Source organism: Blennius ocellaris, assembly GCF_963422515.1.
Source record: "Blennius ocellaris genome assembly, chromosome: 2".
NCBI classification, from domain to species: domain Eukaryota; kingdom Metazoa; phylum Chordata; class Actinopteri; order Blenniiformes; family Blenniidae; genus Blennius; species Blennius ocellaris.
The window spans coordinates 11,930,669-11,950,053 of NC_137651.1; the positions used below are offsets into that span (position 1 = coordinate 11,930,669).

Consider the following 19,385-nt stretch of genomic DNA (forward strand, 5'->3'; position numbering starts at 1 on the left):
CTTTTTTCAGCTTGTGTTTCAGTGGTATATAACATACTGAACAGTTTTGGTATACAACCAGAGCTTCTGACTCTTTGTGTCATTGTTTTGTCTGGTGTATGATCATTTCAAAGTAAAACTGCAATACTATGATATATAAATCAGTTGACAGTCATGGGATGAATATGAGCCTTGGGCCTGTTCATCTTCTCAGAGGACACATAGTGTTGTCTTCTCGTTACTGTGCTCAGTAATTTTATGAAACAGAATCTCTCTCTGTGGTCATATTCTGTGACTGTATAGTCATTTATATTATATCTTATATATCAAATGTCTGTCATAGTTTTAATGTCTCCTCGTACATATTTTGGAGCACGATGCATTTTTTTTCTCTTTCCATGAGCAAATTTTCTGTGTTCCCTGTTTTCTGCGTGTTCTGCGTTAATTTATACTGTGAGTCTTTGTTTGATGGTGCCTTTATATCATTATTTAAATTTGTCTGTGGTAGTGTGACGTGTCTTTGGGTAGATTTTACATAACTTTATTTTTTTTTTATTAATCTATATTGCAACTATATGTAGTCATGTGAGCATCTTTTTTCCCCATATTTTGGTTTCATTGTGGTGATTTTACATATACAATACAAAAGATACTAGTGTTGCTTTGTATTGATCTTGTGTTACTCTCCTCACTCGTGCTGCATCATTTTACTTCACTTTGTTAACATGTGGCCCACATCACGTACTGTATGTGTGTGTCTTCTTACCAATACTATGTTTCTTTGAGGTCATTTTGTATTCATTTGTGGTAATCGTATGCATTGGTTTCACTTAAATGTCATTGTAAACTATGTAAGTTAGGCAATTTCTGTCGGTTCTGCATCATATGTTGCCTCTCTTCATGGTCATTTTACACCTTTTGTGGTTGTCCTACGTATATTCATGATGCACTTGTTAATACAGTTATGGGCATATGAAGCTCTGTGTGAATGTTGCATTTCTTTATTACTCTTTCTGCATCTTTAGATTTTTTAGGGTATTTGCATTACTGTGTGAATGTTTTGTATATTTATTATACGAGAATGCTACTGTTTGGTGCCATTCCTCATTTGTCTGTGGAAATGCAACATTACGCTTTGTAGCATATTTTCTCTTTATGGTCTTTTTGCCTCCATTTGTTCTGGATTTGTGTAACTATGTAGTTGATGGCATTTATTATATGTGGTAGTATGCTGCTCGGAGCCCACTGGAGCAGTGGTTGTTGCTCTGGTCCGACAGAGAAGATCTGAGTTCAATAACTGGGCGGGCTTGTCTCAGTGGAGTTTGCATGTTCTCCTTATGTGTGCATGGGTTTGGTCCTTGAGGGCCCCTGTCCTGCATGTTTTAGTTCTCTGCCTGCTTCAGCATGCCTGAATCCAATGACGATGTCATCACCAAGTTGTGAAAAAGCCCAATGACGAGCCCTTCTTTGCAATCAGGTGTGCTGCAACTGGGAGAGGAGCTCAACCCTGCAGGACAGGGGCCCTGGAAGACCAGGGTTGGGCTTCCCTGGTGTAGAAGATGGATGTGGTAGTATTGATGTAATTGTTTTTTGTTTTTTTTAGCACATCTTTGCAGTCGCTTTATGTCTCTTTGTGGTGGCTTTGTTTCTCATTTTTGCTTATTTTAAATCTTTCTATGGAAGTTTTGCCTCCGTTGAGCAAAATTACTTTAACTTTTTCATTATTGTGGGTCTGTGTGCATTTTTCAAGGCCATTCCTCCCACTTAATTTGTTTTATAAGCAGCATGCTTGTAATATTTTTTTTAATATATTTTCATTTCTATTTTATTTTGCATCTTTTTTTTTATGATACTTCTCTGCAGTGTTTTGGGGCTTTCGGATCCCCCCTTTTTTTTTCTTTTCTAATGTGTCTGTAAAAACAAACAGAAATTCAATTAATGAATTGAATGACTGTCCATCTAATGTCTGTCTTATGGTTGAATACGAGTGACTGTGTGAAGTGTGGCGCACCCTGCGGACAGACGTGAGGCGACAGACCAATGAGCGTGAGGGGGATTTCCCCACCCTTCCTCTACGCCACAGCGAGGCAGCCCTCCCTCCACCACCGGCATTCCCAGTATGCACCGCGGACAGAGCAGCAGAAAATAGTCCGCTAACGAAAGCCTGAGAAAAAGGGAACCAGAAAAAAAAAAAAAAAGGGCAGCTCACCAGCTAAATCCACCAGTTTTAACTGCACCGCGCGCCACCGACACCGCGAACATGGCCGACAACGAGAAACTGGACAACCAGCGGCTGAAGAATTTCAAGAATAAAGGCCGAGATTTGGAGGTAAAACTTGGGTGTCGAGGATCTCCTCTTTTCCTCGCCGCCGCCGCTCCGCTCGCGGCCAGCTTCGCGTCCCCGCTTCCCTGTGACGTCGTTTATAATATACACCGACTCGCGGCCGGGGGCCTCCGCGCACCGCCCGGTGTGAGGCCCCCCCCGCTCCGCCGGGGCGGTTTCCCCGGCCCTTGGTTGCATCGTGGCAGTGAAGGCTTGATCGGACTTGATCTCCTCCGCCGGAGGTGCTCACTGCTAGTCCGCGGCTAAGCCAGGCCCGCCGGGGACATTGCTAGCTGCGCCGAAGCACTTCACCCACCACATCGGCTGGGCTGGGTGTGTTGTCAGGCGTAAAAAACCCACAATACAGGAGATAATGACGTTTAAGAGATAATGATGTTCCCGTAACGTGACTGCCAGGCTCACTTCGCGGCCGATGAGCGTTATTTTGGTGCCGCAGAGAGCTAACGTGGGTGCTAACATGCTAACGCGAGCGTTGAGCTCGGTGCCGCTGGCGGCTGCAGTTCCACCCATCCCCCGTCCCTACAACCAAAAACAATGGCGGAAAGCGTTTACCCTCCGAGCTGACCAGTCACCTGGCTGCTAAATAGAGAGCCCAGGGCGTGAATTCCCCGTGTAATTTGCCTCGCCGGCGTCACCCGCGCTTTTGTGAAGCGCGCACCTTGGGTAAACGCGGTTTGCGCGAGTGATAAGACGTGGACGTGAACGCTACACGCTGGCTAACATGGGATCCACGAGTCACCAGGTGATCCGTGCCCGGCGTGTCACTTGTGTTTTACAGGCTCGTTGCTCTCTGCCGCGCTCTCTACGGAAACACAGACAGGATTTAGGTCACATATCCTGTTTGACAAGTCGCGGGCACGGCCTCCGCACACGAGCATGCTCCTGCGTCTTCCAAACCTGTTAATGACTTAAACTAGTCAGTGTAAGCATGGCGGAGGGCTGTCATGATGCACACACACACACACACACCGCAGCCTGCAAATACAAATGCATGGGGTCATTCTAAACTATATGGTTAATATTCAACAGAGACAGTGCAACTAATCAACAGCTGAGATAAGAATAATGTGCACTGCAGTTGTCCAATCTACGTATGCTTAACTATAAGTAAATCTCATTTTCAGTGGCTCCCAGGTACCATTTATTTCGAAGTCATGTAGACAGGAAGTAATCATATCCTCTGCAGATGAACAGCAAAGAAACTGGGGAAAAAAATCTTAATAAATGTAATGATCTATCATTGTCAACACCCCCTCACGTTTCCATGACATGTATTCAGGTTTTATTGAACAATTTTAGAGTTCTCTTTCTACTGTTTACTCCCTCATATTAATAGCAACACAGACTCAACACCAGTCATTATACAACACATCTTGCCAAGAGGCACGTAGAAAAACAGGCATGGGGAAAGAAAAGTGCACAATCACAAACACAAAATCTGAAACGATATCTCATCCTTGTAGGCCAGGAATGTGCACATGTGTTTGACTAGTCCTTCAATGCCAGGAGACAGATTGTGTGTGTGATCACTTCTGCTACAATAGAACACAGACCAGATTATTCGTCCTCTTTGGGGAAATTCAAGATGTAGAGCAGCTTGCATAGGGATCTTATAATATCGACAAACAATTGTGAATTTCCAAAATAAACGGCACTACAGAGGTCCATTTGTATGTTTTTCACACAGACATGCATACACATCTGCATGTAAAGTATTTATGTGTATGTGTGTCAATTGCAATAATGAATTGGCTTATCTTGCACACAATACTATCGGAAATTATTCAAGTGTCCAATGGCAGTAGGGACAAATGAGCGCCAAAACCTCTGACTGTATCAATTCTTTAAGTACAGGTGAGATTATCTGAAAAGGAAGCTGGATTACATTATAATTAGTAGTTTCCTGCTCTAATGTCTGCTAATGAAATCATTATAATTAGTAGTTTCCTGGTCTAATGTCTGTTAATGAAACGATTAAGACATGACAAAAACCCTTTTAAAATAAAATCACCACTGCGTTAAATTAATGCCCCTCTGATGAGCCAAAGCAAAACAAACTTTTTTTTTATGGCAGAAATTTTGAACTGCATCATGTTACTGCAACTGTATAGATGGAAGTGGCTGTGAGTGCATATTATCTGTTATAGATATGACTCAGCCCTTCTGCCTGTCCCCCCTTGCAGCTGTCACTTCCATACATTTTTAGGTGCATGTGTGACATGTAATGATTTATCGGGAAGGAAATGCTAAAAAAGAATTGTATGTATGAAGAACTCTGGGCTGTTGAGTTGCATCAGGTTGTCTTACAGCGACCAAAACGGTCACGTCAGGTCAGAGTTGTGTTTCGATGCTTCCGAGCCAGCATTGAGGCTGTTGACATGGATCTCAACTGTGGCGGACGACTGATCAGCTGTGGTCGAAACAAACAAGATCTTGATGATAAATGGGGTCCACTTTGATTCGTCTGAATGTTGGTTTTAACTGACGTGTTCAAATGTAGGCCGGGGTGAAAGGTTGATGTTGTGTAACAGTAATGCATTGTCTCTCCCACAGACTATGAGAAGACAGAGGACTGAGGTCGTGGTGGAACTCAGAAAGGTAACCACGCGGCGTTTTTCGTGTCCTCTCCACTACAAATGTACATTATCCCGTTGTCTTATTGGGAATGTGTCCGTGAGTGTGCAGTTTTCTTTTTGCAAGTGTCGGTATGAACTAATATTTTGCTCCTCCTGTAACAGAACAAAAGAGATGAGCACCTGCTGAAGAGGCGAAACGTGCCCCACGAGGACATCTGTGAGGACTCTGATGTGGACGGAGATTGCAGATCGGTATGGTCGTTTGTCCCGACGGCAGGAATTTACTTATCGTTAGGCCTGACATGGTGAAGAGTAGAGTAGCTTTCATTTTCAGTAGGAGGACTGCGACTGAAAGCCTTACAGGAGTGCCTTGTTGTGACTGCTGGTCCCGGAGGAGGGCTGTACATTAAATTCATCTCACTGGTCAAACTCTCTCTCGAGGCTCAGGACCTGCTGACACTTAGGTTCAAGCGATGGCGCCTCTTAAATGTTCTCTTCCGGTTTTGCTACAAGTCATTGGAGGGGAGATGCATGTTGTCTGGTTTTCTGTGTTTTGGCTTGAGTTCAGATCAATTGACGGAGCAGGTAGAGATGAAACATTGTCCTCCAAAAAGCAGGGGTCTGCAACCTTTAAAACCGAGGACCATTTATTTATTTATTTTTTTGCTCTCTCATCAAATGTAATTTGACTGGAACCACACACAAAAAACAAGAAGTTGTCATTTTCTGAACTTTTATCACAGTTGAGGGCTTTTAGCTCTTTCAACATATTTTTCTCAAACACGGGTAAACCAACAACATTGCTAGTGAGAACAGATCATCCAGGTTTATTTATGTTTCCATGGTTAGATTACCGAGGTCTGAGGGTTAGAGAGCCGGTAGTTTGCTGCAGTGAAGGATGCTGGTAAGTAGACGTGGTTCTTACTTGAAAGAGGAAATAAACATCAGAGTGGATATTATTAATTTCGTCGGGAGACGTCTCTGCAAAATAAGTAGAAATATCATGAAAATATCTGTATTTCTACTTCTGTGAAAGCTAAAAAGCCAAACGGTAGTGAGTTTATTGATATAAGAGAGTGATGGAACAACTCTCCTGCGTTATGCTTTTATTTAAAAAATGGATGTCGCTCTTATTCGCACTTCATCCACTTCATTGTTACAGCTTCATATTGTTCTGACCTTATATGTGCTTCAACTGTTGCGTTGATACGCATCATTTCTAAGCTCTTGAGGCTGAAATCGGTGCTTTTTCACTTCATTAATAAATCATTTTGACTTGAAAATGTCAGCCGTGGGTGAGAGCGCCGACTGTTTCCTGATCATTGCGATGCAGTCAGAATGTTCGTCATGGCAAACCTAAAGAATCCATGGGAAACTAAAGAAAGACAAAGGGGGAAGTATTCAAATCAATGCTTGCAGGAGCTGAAATAAGAAATGACCTTTCTATGTCACAGCTGCACCATTATTCACATGATCACAGATGAACGAAGGAAACGGTGGAAGAAAAATGATTGACAGCTATTGTGTAGTGTATTTGTTACATATCCTGTATATTTTACCTGATCCATATAGATTTGAGTGAAATACATTATGTATTAGGTAAAGCTGAGCTCGGTGACTGTATTAATGGAGAGTTTGCAGTCGCGCTCCAGTTAACTCTTTTATGCTCTTAAGTACTTGGGCAACAGAGATGAGCATCTAAAACAGTGTAAACGTTCCCACATTTATACTTCCGTGTGTGTCCGTGGCTTTGCAATGAGCTTTTGGCAATTAATCCACCAGAGGAAGCTGCTGTGAATTAAAATACTTTCCAAATACCAAGAGTTCTTTTATGAGAGGAAGAAATCCAATAGGCATTGACCGGAGAAGTCGTGTTGATGTTCATATTGAGGACGAATGTGATCGAAAGCAATTGTTCCTGATGTCTGTGAGGCCGTTAAACTCCTTGATTGTTGTCACAGAGTCACTCTTTTGACTCTTGAGCTCGTTTCTGGTGTTCGTTTCAAATCTCTATTCAAACTCCCAGTGGTATGCAGCGTTCTGCCTGTCTGCAAACTTGCAGGAGACGGACAGAAATACAGACCAGAGAGTACAGACGTATGGCTCTGTGCGTTTCTAACGTGGAGCATAACAAATAAGCCTTAAAGGAAGGTCAAACTGGTCCCCGAGGTCCGGCATCCTGCATGTTTGAGATGCTTCCCTGCTTCAGCATACCTGCATTTAATGATCTTGTTATCAAGCTTGTTTTTTTTTTTTTTTTTTAAAGCTTAATAAGAAACCCCGCATAGTAATGAGGTGTGTTTACCTTGGAGCACCTTAAAACACGCAGGATGCCGGCTCTCGGGGACCGGAGTTGGACATGTGCTTTCCACTGTAGGTACAGCAGGAAGGGAGCGAGTGGGACAAGTTAGCTAAAAGCGAATATCAAAACAGTTGACGATAAAAGTTTGTTTTTTGATGTCACACCTTTGTTTTGTGTGTGTGAGTGTCTTAAAAACGACTGTAATGTTATCATTGCTGTTAGAAATAAATCGGTCTCTTTTAAAAACCCATTTTGGACAGTAAACGTAACTCATAAGTGCTTTTGTGGTATACATGGCAGCAGGAGTTTTTGACTTTCGCACTCCTACATAGTTGAGTATTGCACAAGTGTAATATTCAGGTTTGTTTCAGTCTTTATAACACCACAGGGGCTTAGCAGTGTCTGAGTAGTGATCCCTGAGTTTTTTTTGTTTTTTGTTTGTTTGTGTGTGTGTTGTTGGCACACACCAGGACTGCATGTTTTGAAGCCAACAACGTCACAGCGAGGAGATCAATCACCATTTCCACCGTCACGAAAAGTCCGAGGTTTTGGTAGCGTTGCTGCATTCAAAACGGCCACTCAGCAGTTCCCAAAAAAATTCAATCACTGTAACAACCTGGTGTTGTTGAGCGGGCCGACTCAAAATGAGCTGCTTAGCTATTTATCAACGATGACGCGCCGCTCTGAGTCACTGCGAGACATTAGAGGGGCTTTTGTGGAGAGTGTGCTGGCCAGTGTAGTTTAAATACTTCGTTAAACCAACGGCTGCTGTGAGGCCGGTTTCAGCTGGTCTTAAATAACACATCAAGTCTGTTGCCTTGAGGATGTTCCCCCCTTTTTTTTTTCTGCTTTTCAACCTTTTTTTGTGGTCACCTCCTTTCAAAGTGAATAATTCCAGCTTCGTGGGCGTGTTGGGTTTGATGTCTTCCTTCTGTTTCTGCCCCTTACGTTCTCTCGGCTTCGCTCGTGGTTCATCTTTGTCAGCCGTGTTTTGTTTTTAACATTACTGGGATACAGTTGTCTCTTTAATCACCCTCCACAGCCGAAGAAAGCAAAAGGCCTCATCATAACTCTGCTTGGAATTTGCTTGAACGTCTTTTCTTTTTTATTATTATTATTTTAATTTCAGCTTTGACTTTCGTCCTTAACTCGCTGCCTCCCTCCTGTTAAGCCAGAGGCCGTGGGCAATGGGCAGGAGAAAGTGCAGGCCTGGCAGAAGCCCGGGCGAGCTTTATTTAATAAGGCCCACAGTGGTGGTCAGTTGATTGAAAGTGATACTCAGGGTCCCTGTCGGGGGGGGCAGCCCACACTGGACTCTCTCTGGAGGGCATCAGGAGGAGTTGCCAGTTGGCAAATTGTCATGTTTAGTGTTGGCCGACTCGTCCAGGCTACTGACCGTTATGCCCCCATGTCAGGTGAGGCTACGTTGTCCCGGTGACTTCCCCCCCCCAACCCTTGAGCCTTCCTGCACTCTGAAAATCTCTATTTATGAAGGACAGGCAATGTAGCAGCATACACAAACTTAGAATGTCTCATCTATGTTGATCACGCTGCAGAATATTCACGAGGTTGTTTTTTTTTGTGTGTTTTTTTGTGGTAATTGCAGTTTCAAATGCATTTTAGTTCACATACAGCTGGGTTAAGTTTCAAATTGACCGGATCAATGAAATACACAATCTGTTTTGGTTGTTGTGCATAAGAATGAAAAGCAATCCTGCAGCAAGCTGTCTTCTGCTCCTCAGTTCTTAGTCTCTTTATTATCTGTCCTGTCCTCTTACTGAAATTGTACAGCTTCTCCACTGGACACGTTGAAGGCTGTTACTTTTATTGAAAGCTTGTCTTTTTATGATCAAACCCTCTCTCGGCTATGTGTTTGACACTTTCAGTTTGGTTTGAGCTTTTGCTGAAACAATGTGTAATGAAATAACCCTGCCCTCATACGTCTTTTGTTTTCTTTTTCAGCAAAACACCTCCCTTGAAGCAATAGTACAAGTAAGTGAACTCTTTGATTTAACCCGTCTCCTTCCTTCTCTTTTTGATTATGGGTTTGAAGTTCACCGATTGACTTAATGATTTATCTGAATTGACTTATGCCCTCTCAGCTGAAGTCCACATTATTTGTGAGTCATAATGTAAAGAAGAATTGTCTTTGCTCATCTTCTGTTTCTTCTGGAAAAAGTATAAAATACTATTAGTTAATTTCAAGCGAGAGTCTTCAATATTGTTTTCAAACTATAAATGAATGGTGGTGAAGAAATGGTATGGGAAAGAAATAGCAGATTATCAATGATATTTTGCACAATGGAGTTGGCGAAAGTTAAAGGTGTGACACTAGTACTGTCTGAATCCCTGAGTGTGCGCTTCATGCACTTTCAGTGGAGCCAACCTCTGAAGTCCAGGAGTCCTTTTTAGGAACAAATAACTCAATGCATGTCTCAACTTAGAATAAAGTCACTTCTCGGGAGAAAGTGGGTTGTAATGATAGAAAATGTTATGGGTGCCTCCAGTATAACTGTTGTTGGACAGACATTCTTCACATGAAAGCTCAAATTTTGTCAGAGCTGTATATATACGAGTTATTGAGATGGTCAAAAATAGTCCAGTGTTATGACTGCTTATGCGAACATGTCACGTTGTGCACAACTATGTTTGGATGTCAACTCTTGTGCTTTGTGAAATTAAACACCGATTGCGCCCTCAAGGTTAAGCATTTGTGCGTCGGGTTTGATTGGAATTTGTGCAGTAGGATTGGCCATTAACTTTGCACTTGAAAACATGAAACCCGACAGGATATGGATCATTGTTTTGAATGTACGTTAATCTCGACTCTGCTGTTGCTTTGCAGAATGCCACCAGTGACAACCAGGGCGTCCAGCTGAGCGCGGTCCAGGCTGCCAGGTAAGACGAGACGCACATCAGGATCGAGCAATAAATACTGTAAATGAACTTGATGAAAAGAGTAGGTTTACATCAAACCTGTGTAAATTAGTTTGTTCTCACCTTTGTGACGATAACACATGGTTCAGTTAGAGCGTGGGCACAAAAGACATATTGTCTAAAATTGAACTTGTATCAAAAGTGCAATCGTCTATTTAAAGCCTATTTGTGTCCATGTGGTTCGCTGGAGTGTTATGAACAGTGGCAGGTTGAGTTATAATCACGGTGCACATGTGGCACACCGGCGTAATTGTAAGCCACCGGGTCTGGACCGCGCGGCGCAATGCTCGTCAGAGGTTTTCTGCTTCAAATTGATGGTCTGTTGCGGAATACACTTTCGCTGTTACAATTTCAGGGGCTGATTGTTTCTCCAGCTTTGTTTGACAGCCTTGATTTAGGAGTCAGTCAGCCCTGTCTAATTAATGGAGGCTGTAAATGGCACTGCAGCTCAGTGCTGCAGCCCTCTGTGTGCCGGTGTCAGGTGCTGCTCGATGTGGCCGAAACACACAAGCCTTGTGCAGTGCTCGTTGTTTCGGCCTTGCTGTGGCGCGTTCTGTTGCTTCATCCCCGCACCTGACGTTGCGTAATATGGGTTTAACAGTCGCCGGAATTGCGATGGACTCGCATTGTCGATGTTTCACATTCTTCAGCTGCTTCTCTGTATGCGTCAACTCGCGTCACTGAATTGAAAGACTGATTTTGTTTCCTTTTTGTTGTTTGTTTTTTTTTAGGAAATTGTTGTCCAGTGACCGCAATCCTCCTATAGATGACCTGATTAAGTCTGGGATCCTTCCTATACTGGTCCACTGCCTGGACAGAGATGACAAGTAAGCACATTGTAATTCTCTTTGCCCGCGTGTGGAGGGGAATCCTGCTTTTCAAAGTGTTTTAATTATAGTGCTGGTTAGCCTTTTTTTTTTCTTCTTTTCTTTCCCTCTCCCCGATCATGCTAAGTTTATATACACTTCAAAGTTATGCTAATGATCCAGTGGGGTATCAGCCCAGCCTACAACATCCGACTAGTGTCGGAAGTTATGTAAATGTGCTCCAGTTTTCACCTTCCAGGAATGGCGGCACATAAATGACTCATCGTGCCTGATCAAACTCTGCTCTCTACCTCCACCCGCCTCTCACCGCCCCGCAGCCCGTCTCTCCAGTTTGAAGCAGCCTGGGCTCTCACCAACATAGCGTCGGGTACCTCGGAGCAAACCCAAGCCGTGGTCCAGTCCAGTAAGTCTCACACTATCAAAAGGCCACACGTATTTTTCTCCCGAGTTTTTCTCTTTGGTCAATCTTGTCTTTGTTCTGGAGAGGTGCTGTTTGATGCTAGAGCATAAACAATGTCTTTTAAAAAAAATATATATAAATCCTTGAGAATTGCACTTTTGGTATTTTTTGTCGTCACATTTGTGTTTTTTTTTTGTGTAGTTATCCATATATATTCACATTTGACCTTTGTAGTTAATGATACAATTTCCTGCACATTTTCACCACACAAAAAAATAGAAAACATGAATTTCTCTGTAGGTTTGGGTAGTTTGTTTTTTTTTTTTTTTATGGCGGAAGCCTTTCTGCTGCAAATCAGGATTTGAGCCTGGGTCCCACATTGAAGGTTGAATCTTAACACAATGCACCACTAGGTGGGACAATTTATTCTCATATTGGGAGGGGGGGGGGGCGGACGCGGACATCTTCCTGACTCATATATACTTCTGCTGCCGAAGCTCTGTGAACGAGTGGTCTAAGATTTGATGTTTCCTCTTTTTTTTTAATTATTATTATTGTTTTTTTTTAAGCAGAGCTGTTTGGATAATCTCATTCGTTTGCAGTTTGATTTATGACCAACATTAAGACTTTGATTGGTCACAGTGAATGGCAGCACTTAAATGCCAAGATGGGACATTACACAACTGGAACACTCCGATCAAAGGCACTTCTGGATTATTAATCTTTAGGATATATATGCCGTTACAACTTTGGATCAGTTGTTTAGGGTTAAGCACACAAGTCACGTCAATCTGTGGATCTTTCAAGAGGCATATATCATGTGTGATGCAGACCATGATTGACTACGTCTTTTCAAAGTCCTCCCATTTGTGTGTGTTGTGTAGATGCTGTGCCGCTCTTCTTGAGGCTGCTTAACTCTCCACACCAGAACGTGTGCGAACAGGCTGTCTGGGCTCTGGGGAACATCATTGGTGAGTTTACAGTTGCGGCTCAAAAAAATAGTATCATGGTAAAGTTTTAAAGTTATAAAAAATTATAATTATGACATTCAGATTTTAAAAAAATAAAATAAATTGCTTTCATAAGGAATTTTCAATGCATTCATATCCTGTATTTCTTTCTTTCGTGACTTATTTGAAGAAGAAAAAAGAAGCCCAAAAAGGCATGAAATGTTTCTTTGTGTGACGCATCTACAATATATAAAAGTTTTACCGTCCCCTGTGTCATTATGTCAATTTAGTGAAATGCACCTGTATTCCAACTAACTGTGTTTTCTCAGACGCATCAGCAATCACGCTGGCATTCCCATTGCATTGTTTTGCACCCGAGTACACTTGCATCCACAGCACCGTTCCAAACAGAACAAACGTGCTTCATAAAACACTTTGCAGTGATCCACACGCTGCTGCCACTTTTGTTTCGGCGGCTCAGATGGCGAGGGCGCTCCCGTCTTCCTCCATACCTCATCTGTCATGCAAGGAAGCAGATGCGATCCTTGAGATCTGCAGGGGTACGCAGACTTCTGAGGAGACGGGCGATGCAGAAGGCTGCCTTTTATATTTGAAAAAGTGACAGTCACTCGGTAATGCTGTCGGTGTGTCTTCCACTGCAGTAAACAACATGGCTTTAGCGCAGCTGTTTTTCACACTTGATGGGTCCAGTGGCCGCATTTGCCTACGCAGAGTAGAATGGTGCACATTTCCTTCGATGCACCAGGCTGCTGGCTCAATTGTACTTGAATCCAATATAAACGCCTTGTTAAAACGCTTATCTAATGATGGTGTGCTCGTGTCCGTTTCCTCCAGGTGACGGCCCTCAGTGCAGAGACTATGTGATCAGCTTGGGTGTGGTTAAGCCCCTGCTGTCTTTCATCAGTCCCTCCATTCCCATCACCTTCCTCCGCAATGTCACCTGGGTCATGGTCAATCTGTGCCGCCACAAGGATCCTCCGCCACCCATGGAGACAATCCAGGAGGTCGGTTTATACTCAGAGAGAGGAGTTTAGGAAAGCTGGTTTTGCAGCGAGTATGTGATTCTTGTTTGCAGCTGCAGGAGAATTTTTAAATCTCTTTTATGATGTAGACTTTGGAAATTAAGATGTGTAATATAACAGATGCAGTGATCATCAGGATGAAACACTAAAAACAATGTCCCAAAGTGTCAGCCCTCATATCACATCTTTTAGAATCTGTCTGATTCAAATGTCGACCGTTGGATTTCAAACATATCCCCTGGTACTGAATGCAGAGGAAAAACAGAATTGATTATGGTCGTTTTGTAGACCTGCAGGTGATCAGACTGTTAATGGTAAAGCAACTAAACAGATTCCAGATTAGTTTTGCGTTGAGAAATGTTGAGTTTCCGTCTTTGTGCTGGTGTGAGATGCTTCATGGAGTTCTTAGAATCAAAGGCAAAGATGTATTAACAGTATGAGAGACTGGGAGGATTATAGTTTTATCAGTGCTTAGTTCAGTTATCTTGTGTTTCAACTGTTAAGATTAGTAAAGACATTACAGTACTTGGAAAATGTAATTTTGCACAGATTTCTGTATGAAAAAGATTTTTTATTTTTTTTTTTGCTCCCTCAGATCCTTCCGGCTCTCTGCGTGCTGATCCACCACACCGATGTCAGTGTAAGTATCCAGACTCCAGACTGTTGCCTCGGTCCCGCTAATCTGTGATCAGCATTGTAATCTCTGATGAGTGTTCCTGCTAAAACTTCTGTCCATCTGAGCAGGAAGCAGAATGTGCTCACGACAATGTCTTGACTGTTGACTGTCTTGCTGCCTCCAGATTTTGGTAGACACCGTGTGGGCTCTGTCCTACTTGACGGACGCTGGAAACGAGCAGATCCAAATGGTCATCGACTCGGGCATCGTCCCACATCTGGTACCTCTGCTCAGCCACCAGGAGGTCAAAGTTCAGGTATGGATTTGGGCTTGTCTTAAGAGCGAAGTGCAAATTGCCCTGGAGGTTAGAGGAGGAGAGACTCTCCTTTCATCTTCTTGCTCCCGCGTTTCACCATCGCTGGGGGAGATAGTTTATCAGTGATAGTTTAGTGATCAAAGCCTCCTCGTGCCCAGACGAGACAAAAGAGATAAAATATCAACACAAAATGAGGTCAAGCAGAGCTCTATAATAGAATTACACCAAATTCACATTGTCTTGCCTCAGACTTGGTACTATTGAACAGTTGAATGCTGAATTTCCTTTATTTTCACTTTTAAAAGCACAGTTTCTGATTGTTGGCAGTAAATAGCACTTGGCAGCAGTGTAAACAATGGTTAGGTTGGCAAAGGGCACCTTTAATCCTCCTAACTGCTGGGCCACAAATGAGACTAATATAAAACCGGTGTCTGATCAAACATGTGAGTCACAAAGAAGCAGCAGCGCAAGTGTTTGTATACATGCACCCATTACAATAATGGTATAGCATTATGTGTTGTTTTTGTAATTGAAATCTATTTCTTTTAATAACTACTGCAAATCTCTCACCACCCCCTTTAATACGATCTGCTTTGCCGCCACACTCCTGAGTGTCTGTGTGGCTAAATGGGTAATGACACTAAACGACCCTTCTTCCATGCAGACGGCGGCCCTGAGGGCTGTGGGCAACATAGTGACCGGCACAGACGAGCAGACCCAGGTGGTGCTCAACTGCGACGCCCTCGGCCACTTCCCCGCTCTGCTCACCCACCCGAAGGAGAAAATCAACAAGGTGACGTCCGCCTCCTTCTCGACACACACCGACTCGCTCACTCCGCCAGTTGTCTGGAAGTGATGAAATCAGAAACTGCGTGCAGGTGTGAATGTTGTGCGAGAGGGAGCAGGTGGGACAGATGGCTCATTGTAGGAATTCACAACGCGGAGGACCCCGACGAGGAAGAAGACGGAAGACATCGGCTGCGGGTGTAGTCGGTGGGTGGTGGTGGGAGGAGAGGTGGGGTTGTTAGACTGTGTGTGTGTGTGTGTGTGTGTGAGACACTCTGGGCTGGTGGAAAATGGGTGCTGAAGACCAACGTGTCTCTGTTGATATCTGAGTGCATCTGAGTCCAGTCACTTTACAAAGAGGCCCCTTTTTTGTGACTGGATGATGATTAGAGCCTCGATGTCGCCCAGGCCCCGCCCACAGCACGCAGTCTCTCCCAGGGGTCAGACCTCGGAGCGGACCTCTGAATTCTGATCCAGCTCGGACTCTAAATAAACGCTACTGACCACCGGAAAATCTATTGCTGAGCTCGGCCAACCTCCTGTGTTTGTCCCTTTTCTCCTGCAGGAGGCAGTGTGGTTCCTGTCCAACATCACAGCAGGTAACCAGCAACAGGTGCAGGCCGTCATCGAGGCCAAGCTTGTGCCAATGATCATCCACCTGCTTGATAAGGTTTGTATCCACATCGAGCGAAGCCTGACTATTTAGTTTTTGAAGAATAAAATGTGTTGTTTACGCTGTAACTGAATGTTTTAGGGCGACTTTGGCACTCAGAAGGAAGCCGCCTGGGCCATCAGTAACCTGACAATAAGTGGAAGGAAAGACCAGGTGAGAGCCTCCTCACTGCGTGACGCTGCTCGCCGCGGGTTTAGTTTTTTTACTCGCCGGGAATTGATGTCACGCCTTAAGAAATCAAATATTCCAAACTGATACTGTCAGATTTGCCTCATGATTAATGGAAGTAAAGACGTTTGAGTCGACGGATTTTAACATTTTAAGTTTGCATCTTGAGTTTCCTGAGACAAGGAGCGTGTTAAACATTCAACAATCAACTATCCTTGACGCTTCACTTTGTGTCCAGTTTGTTCTTTAACGTCAGATGTCTTGAAAAGCTAAAACTAGCTAAAAACACAAGTAACGTACGTAAAACCAAGAAGTTGTAAAGCTGTGATAAAAGCAACTGATCTTAAAGGGTGTGAACGGTGCACTGATCCCCTCCTGAGACTTGGCTTTAGATCTGTCACTCACTCAAATGCACCTGAAAGGAAACTCAGATCTCGCATAACTTCAAATATCAGGAAAAATCTCTAAAATCTGCTTTTTTGACTTTGAGCACCCTGAGGAATAGTTGCTTTGTATCATTTGCTGTGGCGAAGAGCAACTTCCTTTACTATTTCTTTGATCTCATCTACCAAAACACCGTCGGTATTTTTGGATGCAAACAAAATCACTCTCGGAAGTGTTTTTACCTTTTCCTGCACGTTCCCGCTCCTGAAGGCTTTTTTTCTCCGTGGTTCCCAGGTGGCACATCTCATTGAGAAGCAGGTGATTCCTCCATTCTGCAACCTGCTCACGGTGAAGGACGCTCAAGTCGTGCAGGTGGTTCTCGACGGCCTCAGCAATATCCTGAAGATGGCCGACGACGAGGCCGAAACTATCGCTAATCTCATTGAAGAGTGTGGCGGTAAGCTCCATGTCTCAACTCGGCATCATGATTATGATCGAGGACAACCGTAAAACTTAAAGCCAAAGATCAATCTTATTGATTTCACTGCAAATCCTGAGCTTTTGATCAATATCGGGTAACTTCAGATTTGATCAGTTTTAAGAAGTTTGCTGCTCTGAGACTCATCTGGGCCTGCTTCAGGCACCATAAATGATTGATTCACAGGTGATATTGATTCAGTAGTTATGAATCATTGTGACATTATTTCCCCATCGGAAACAGGAGCAGCGGGCCTGTTTGAAACAGACACATGACCTGGTGTTTGACTCGTCGCTAGAAACAGTTTAAGCTTTTCTCTGATGTTTTATCGTTCATCCCGTTTGTCCTGCAGGTTTGGAAAAGGTGGAGCAACTGCAAAATCATGAAAATGAAGATATCTACAAATTGGCATACGAAATTATTGATCAGTTTTTCTCATCTGACGACGTAAGTTCCACGTTTAATCTTATTTACCTAACAAAACAAATGTGGTTTGTTTTCATTATGTCACTAATGGGTTTAGATTTTTATTTGCTAAACGTTTTACACACTTGATTTAAGCCAATGTCAGAGCCGTGAAGTCAGTTCAGTGTTTCGGAGGGGAAACGTGAGAAAGCATAGTCAACAGTGGAAAGGAAAACGGTTTTGTATTGGAAAGAGCCCTCGGGGAATAAAGTTTAAACTCCACCACAAGATGTGGGAGACGACAGGACAGAAAGCCGAGGGACGGACATTGGCATGTAAACGCTGACGTATGAATGGATGGAGCGAAGATTAACGGTTCTTAACGTTTGCCTGCAATCATGCTGTATTGATCGTCGCTCGTGCCCGATTGACTAACCCGTCTGCTGCTCGCTGTTGTGTTGTCCGTCACGCAGATTGATGAAGACACCAGCCTGGTCCCGGAGGCCATCCAGGGCGGGACTTACGGCTTTAACTCAGCCAACGTGCCAGCCGAGGGATTCCAGTTCTAGACGGCATCTGGGGTATTCTGGAGTTTTGTTCACGATGCAGCACTCTGTTCAACAAAAAAAAAAAAAAAAAATTAGGAGAGAAAGAGCGAGAGAGAGCGAGTGTGAGAAATTTGATCCATTGTGCTTGGCTCGTGGGATCCATGGCTGCATCTTATCTGAGAGAAAAATATGTGGATTTCATTTGGCATTCCAGGGGAAACCAGCCCAAATGAAGTTTGAGATGGCGAGTGGGTGCGAGTGAGAATGAGTGGCTACATGTTGCAACAAAAGCAAAAAACATCTACATCGAATGCGTCGAGAGGCATGCCGGCATAACTTCTGCGTTATCGGAGCTGTCGTCTTCAAGGAAAACTACTTCAAACGACAACAAAATAAACTCGATGTCTGCCCAGGGAGAACCAAGGACATCCAAAATAAGAAATCAAGAGTTCTTGACATATTACAATACAACAACAACGACGACAAAAAATGCAGACACAAGTGTAACTATGATTATAAACTGAGATGAACCACGAACCATCACAATTCTGCGGTCCTCCGACCTGAAGGGGCGCCACCTTCAACGTGCCCCTCCCCCAATCGGCCCACGCTATCAGACATGTGAGTGAATGGACCCATTGTGTATGAATGTCTGGACTCAATGCTGAGGAGCCAGGTTCATCTCCTCCAACAAGACGCCCTCCCCCCTCCTCCTCCCCCACCCCCCCTTTTTCGACATGGGGGGGGGGGGGGGGGCACCATCCTCTCCTCCCTGGTGGGCGGGGCCAGGAGTCCGGCTGCGCGTGCCGCATGTGCGAGAGAGAATGGGGACGGATGAGTTGTGTGTTTGCTTGGCTGCGTGCGTGACTGGGAGTGTGCGAGACTGGGTGAGAACGCATGCAGAGACGGGGGGGGGGGGGGGGGGGGAAGATACAAATATAACATCTGAAGAGAAACAAACAAATTGAGAAAGGCAACAGGGAGGTTAGCAAAGGTGTCAGGAAAAGAAATTCAGCCTTTGAAAGAGGCCGATTCCTCAAATCTCTGAACGGAAGAACTTTGGATATGGGAAAAAAAAAGAAGAAAAAAAACAAACAAAAAATACATCATCGTCACGTGGATACTTTTATTTTGTTTTGAATTGTTAAGTTAGTATTAATTGACACTGGACATTGTTAATGATGGGTGTGGAGAGGCGGTGCATTGTATGATGATGCATTTGGTGGCTTTTGGGATTGTCTTTTTGCCTCCAGTGTGTTCCTTTTTGTATGATTTTTTTTTTTTTTTTTTTTTTTAATTTTAATTTTCAGCTTTTAGTTTCACTGCTTCTGTAATGGTGACTGATGATCATACTCCACCTTCGCACCACCACCCTAACCTTCACACCAGACGTGGGCTTGATGCTGTGAAATTAAGACACCATCACTATAATCAACCAAATGACCTGCTCCCTTTGTAACTCCTCTTTATCATTGTTTTTATTTTATAATTTTTTTGGTTCCTTCAATTTACAGCAAAAATCACTGCTTTGCAGTATTGTTGCCATAGCTTTGATCATCACCGAGGGAGAAGAGAACGATGGCCATTTCACGTAGGATTGTGAATCATAACCTTTGCATGTACTAAACTATAGCACAGTTATTTTTAGGGTAT

The 19,385-nt window shown here is 43.6% G+C and overlaps 1 protein-coding gene across 1 annotated transcript; it reads left to right on the forward strand.

Annotated features, from left to right (window-relative positions):
• Positions 1-2,087: 2,087 nt before the first annotated feature.
• On the forward strand, positions 2,088-19,080 carry kpna4 (karyopherin alpha 4 (importin alpha 3)). The gene is made up of 17 exons (XM_080507816.1): positions 2,088-2,308; positions 4,877-4,921; positions 5,062-5,151; positions 9,164-9,193; positions 10,047-10,099; positions 10,870-10,965; positions 11,283-11,368; positions 12,250-12,336; positions 13,171-13,340; positions 13,954-13,998; positions 14,159-14,290; positions 14,955-15,083; positions 15,642-15,746; positions 15,831-15,902; positions 16,596-16,758; positions 17,132-17,226; positions 17,658-19,080. Exons 1-17 carry the CDS (start codon positions 2,240-2,242, stop codon positions 17,751-17,753), a joined length of 1,563 nt encoding a protein of 520 aa, XP_080363942.1. The 5' UTR covers positions 2,088-2,239; the 3' UTR covers positions 17,754-19,080.
• The last annotated feature ends 305 nt before the right edge of the window (positions 19,081-19,385 follow it).

Bases quoted from the DNA above. Each gene is read 5' to 3' on its own strand.
- kpna4 (XM_080507816.1), top strand. From the start codon at position 2,240: ATGGCCGACAACGAGAAACTGGACAACCAGCGGCTGAAGAATTTCAAG. The intron at 5,152-9,163 runs GTATGGTCGTTT...TTTCTTTTTCAG, and splicing joins TGGACGGAGATTGCAGATCG to CAAAACACCTCCCTTGAAGC. The intron at 15,747-15,830 runs GTTTGTATCCAC...TGAATGTTTTAG, and splicing joins TCATCCACCTGCTTGATAAG to GGCGACTTTGGCACTCAGAA.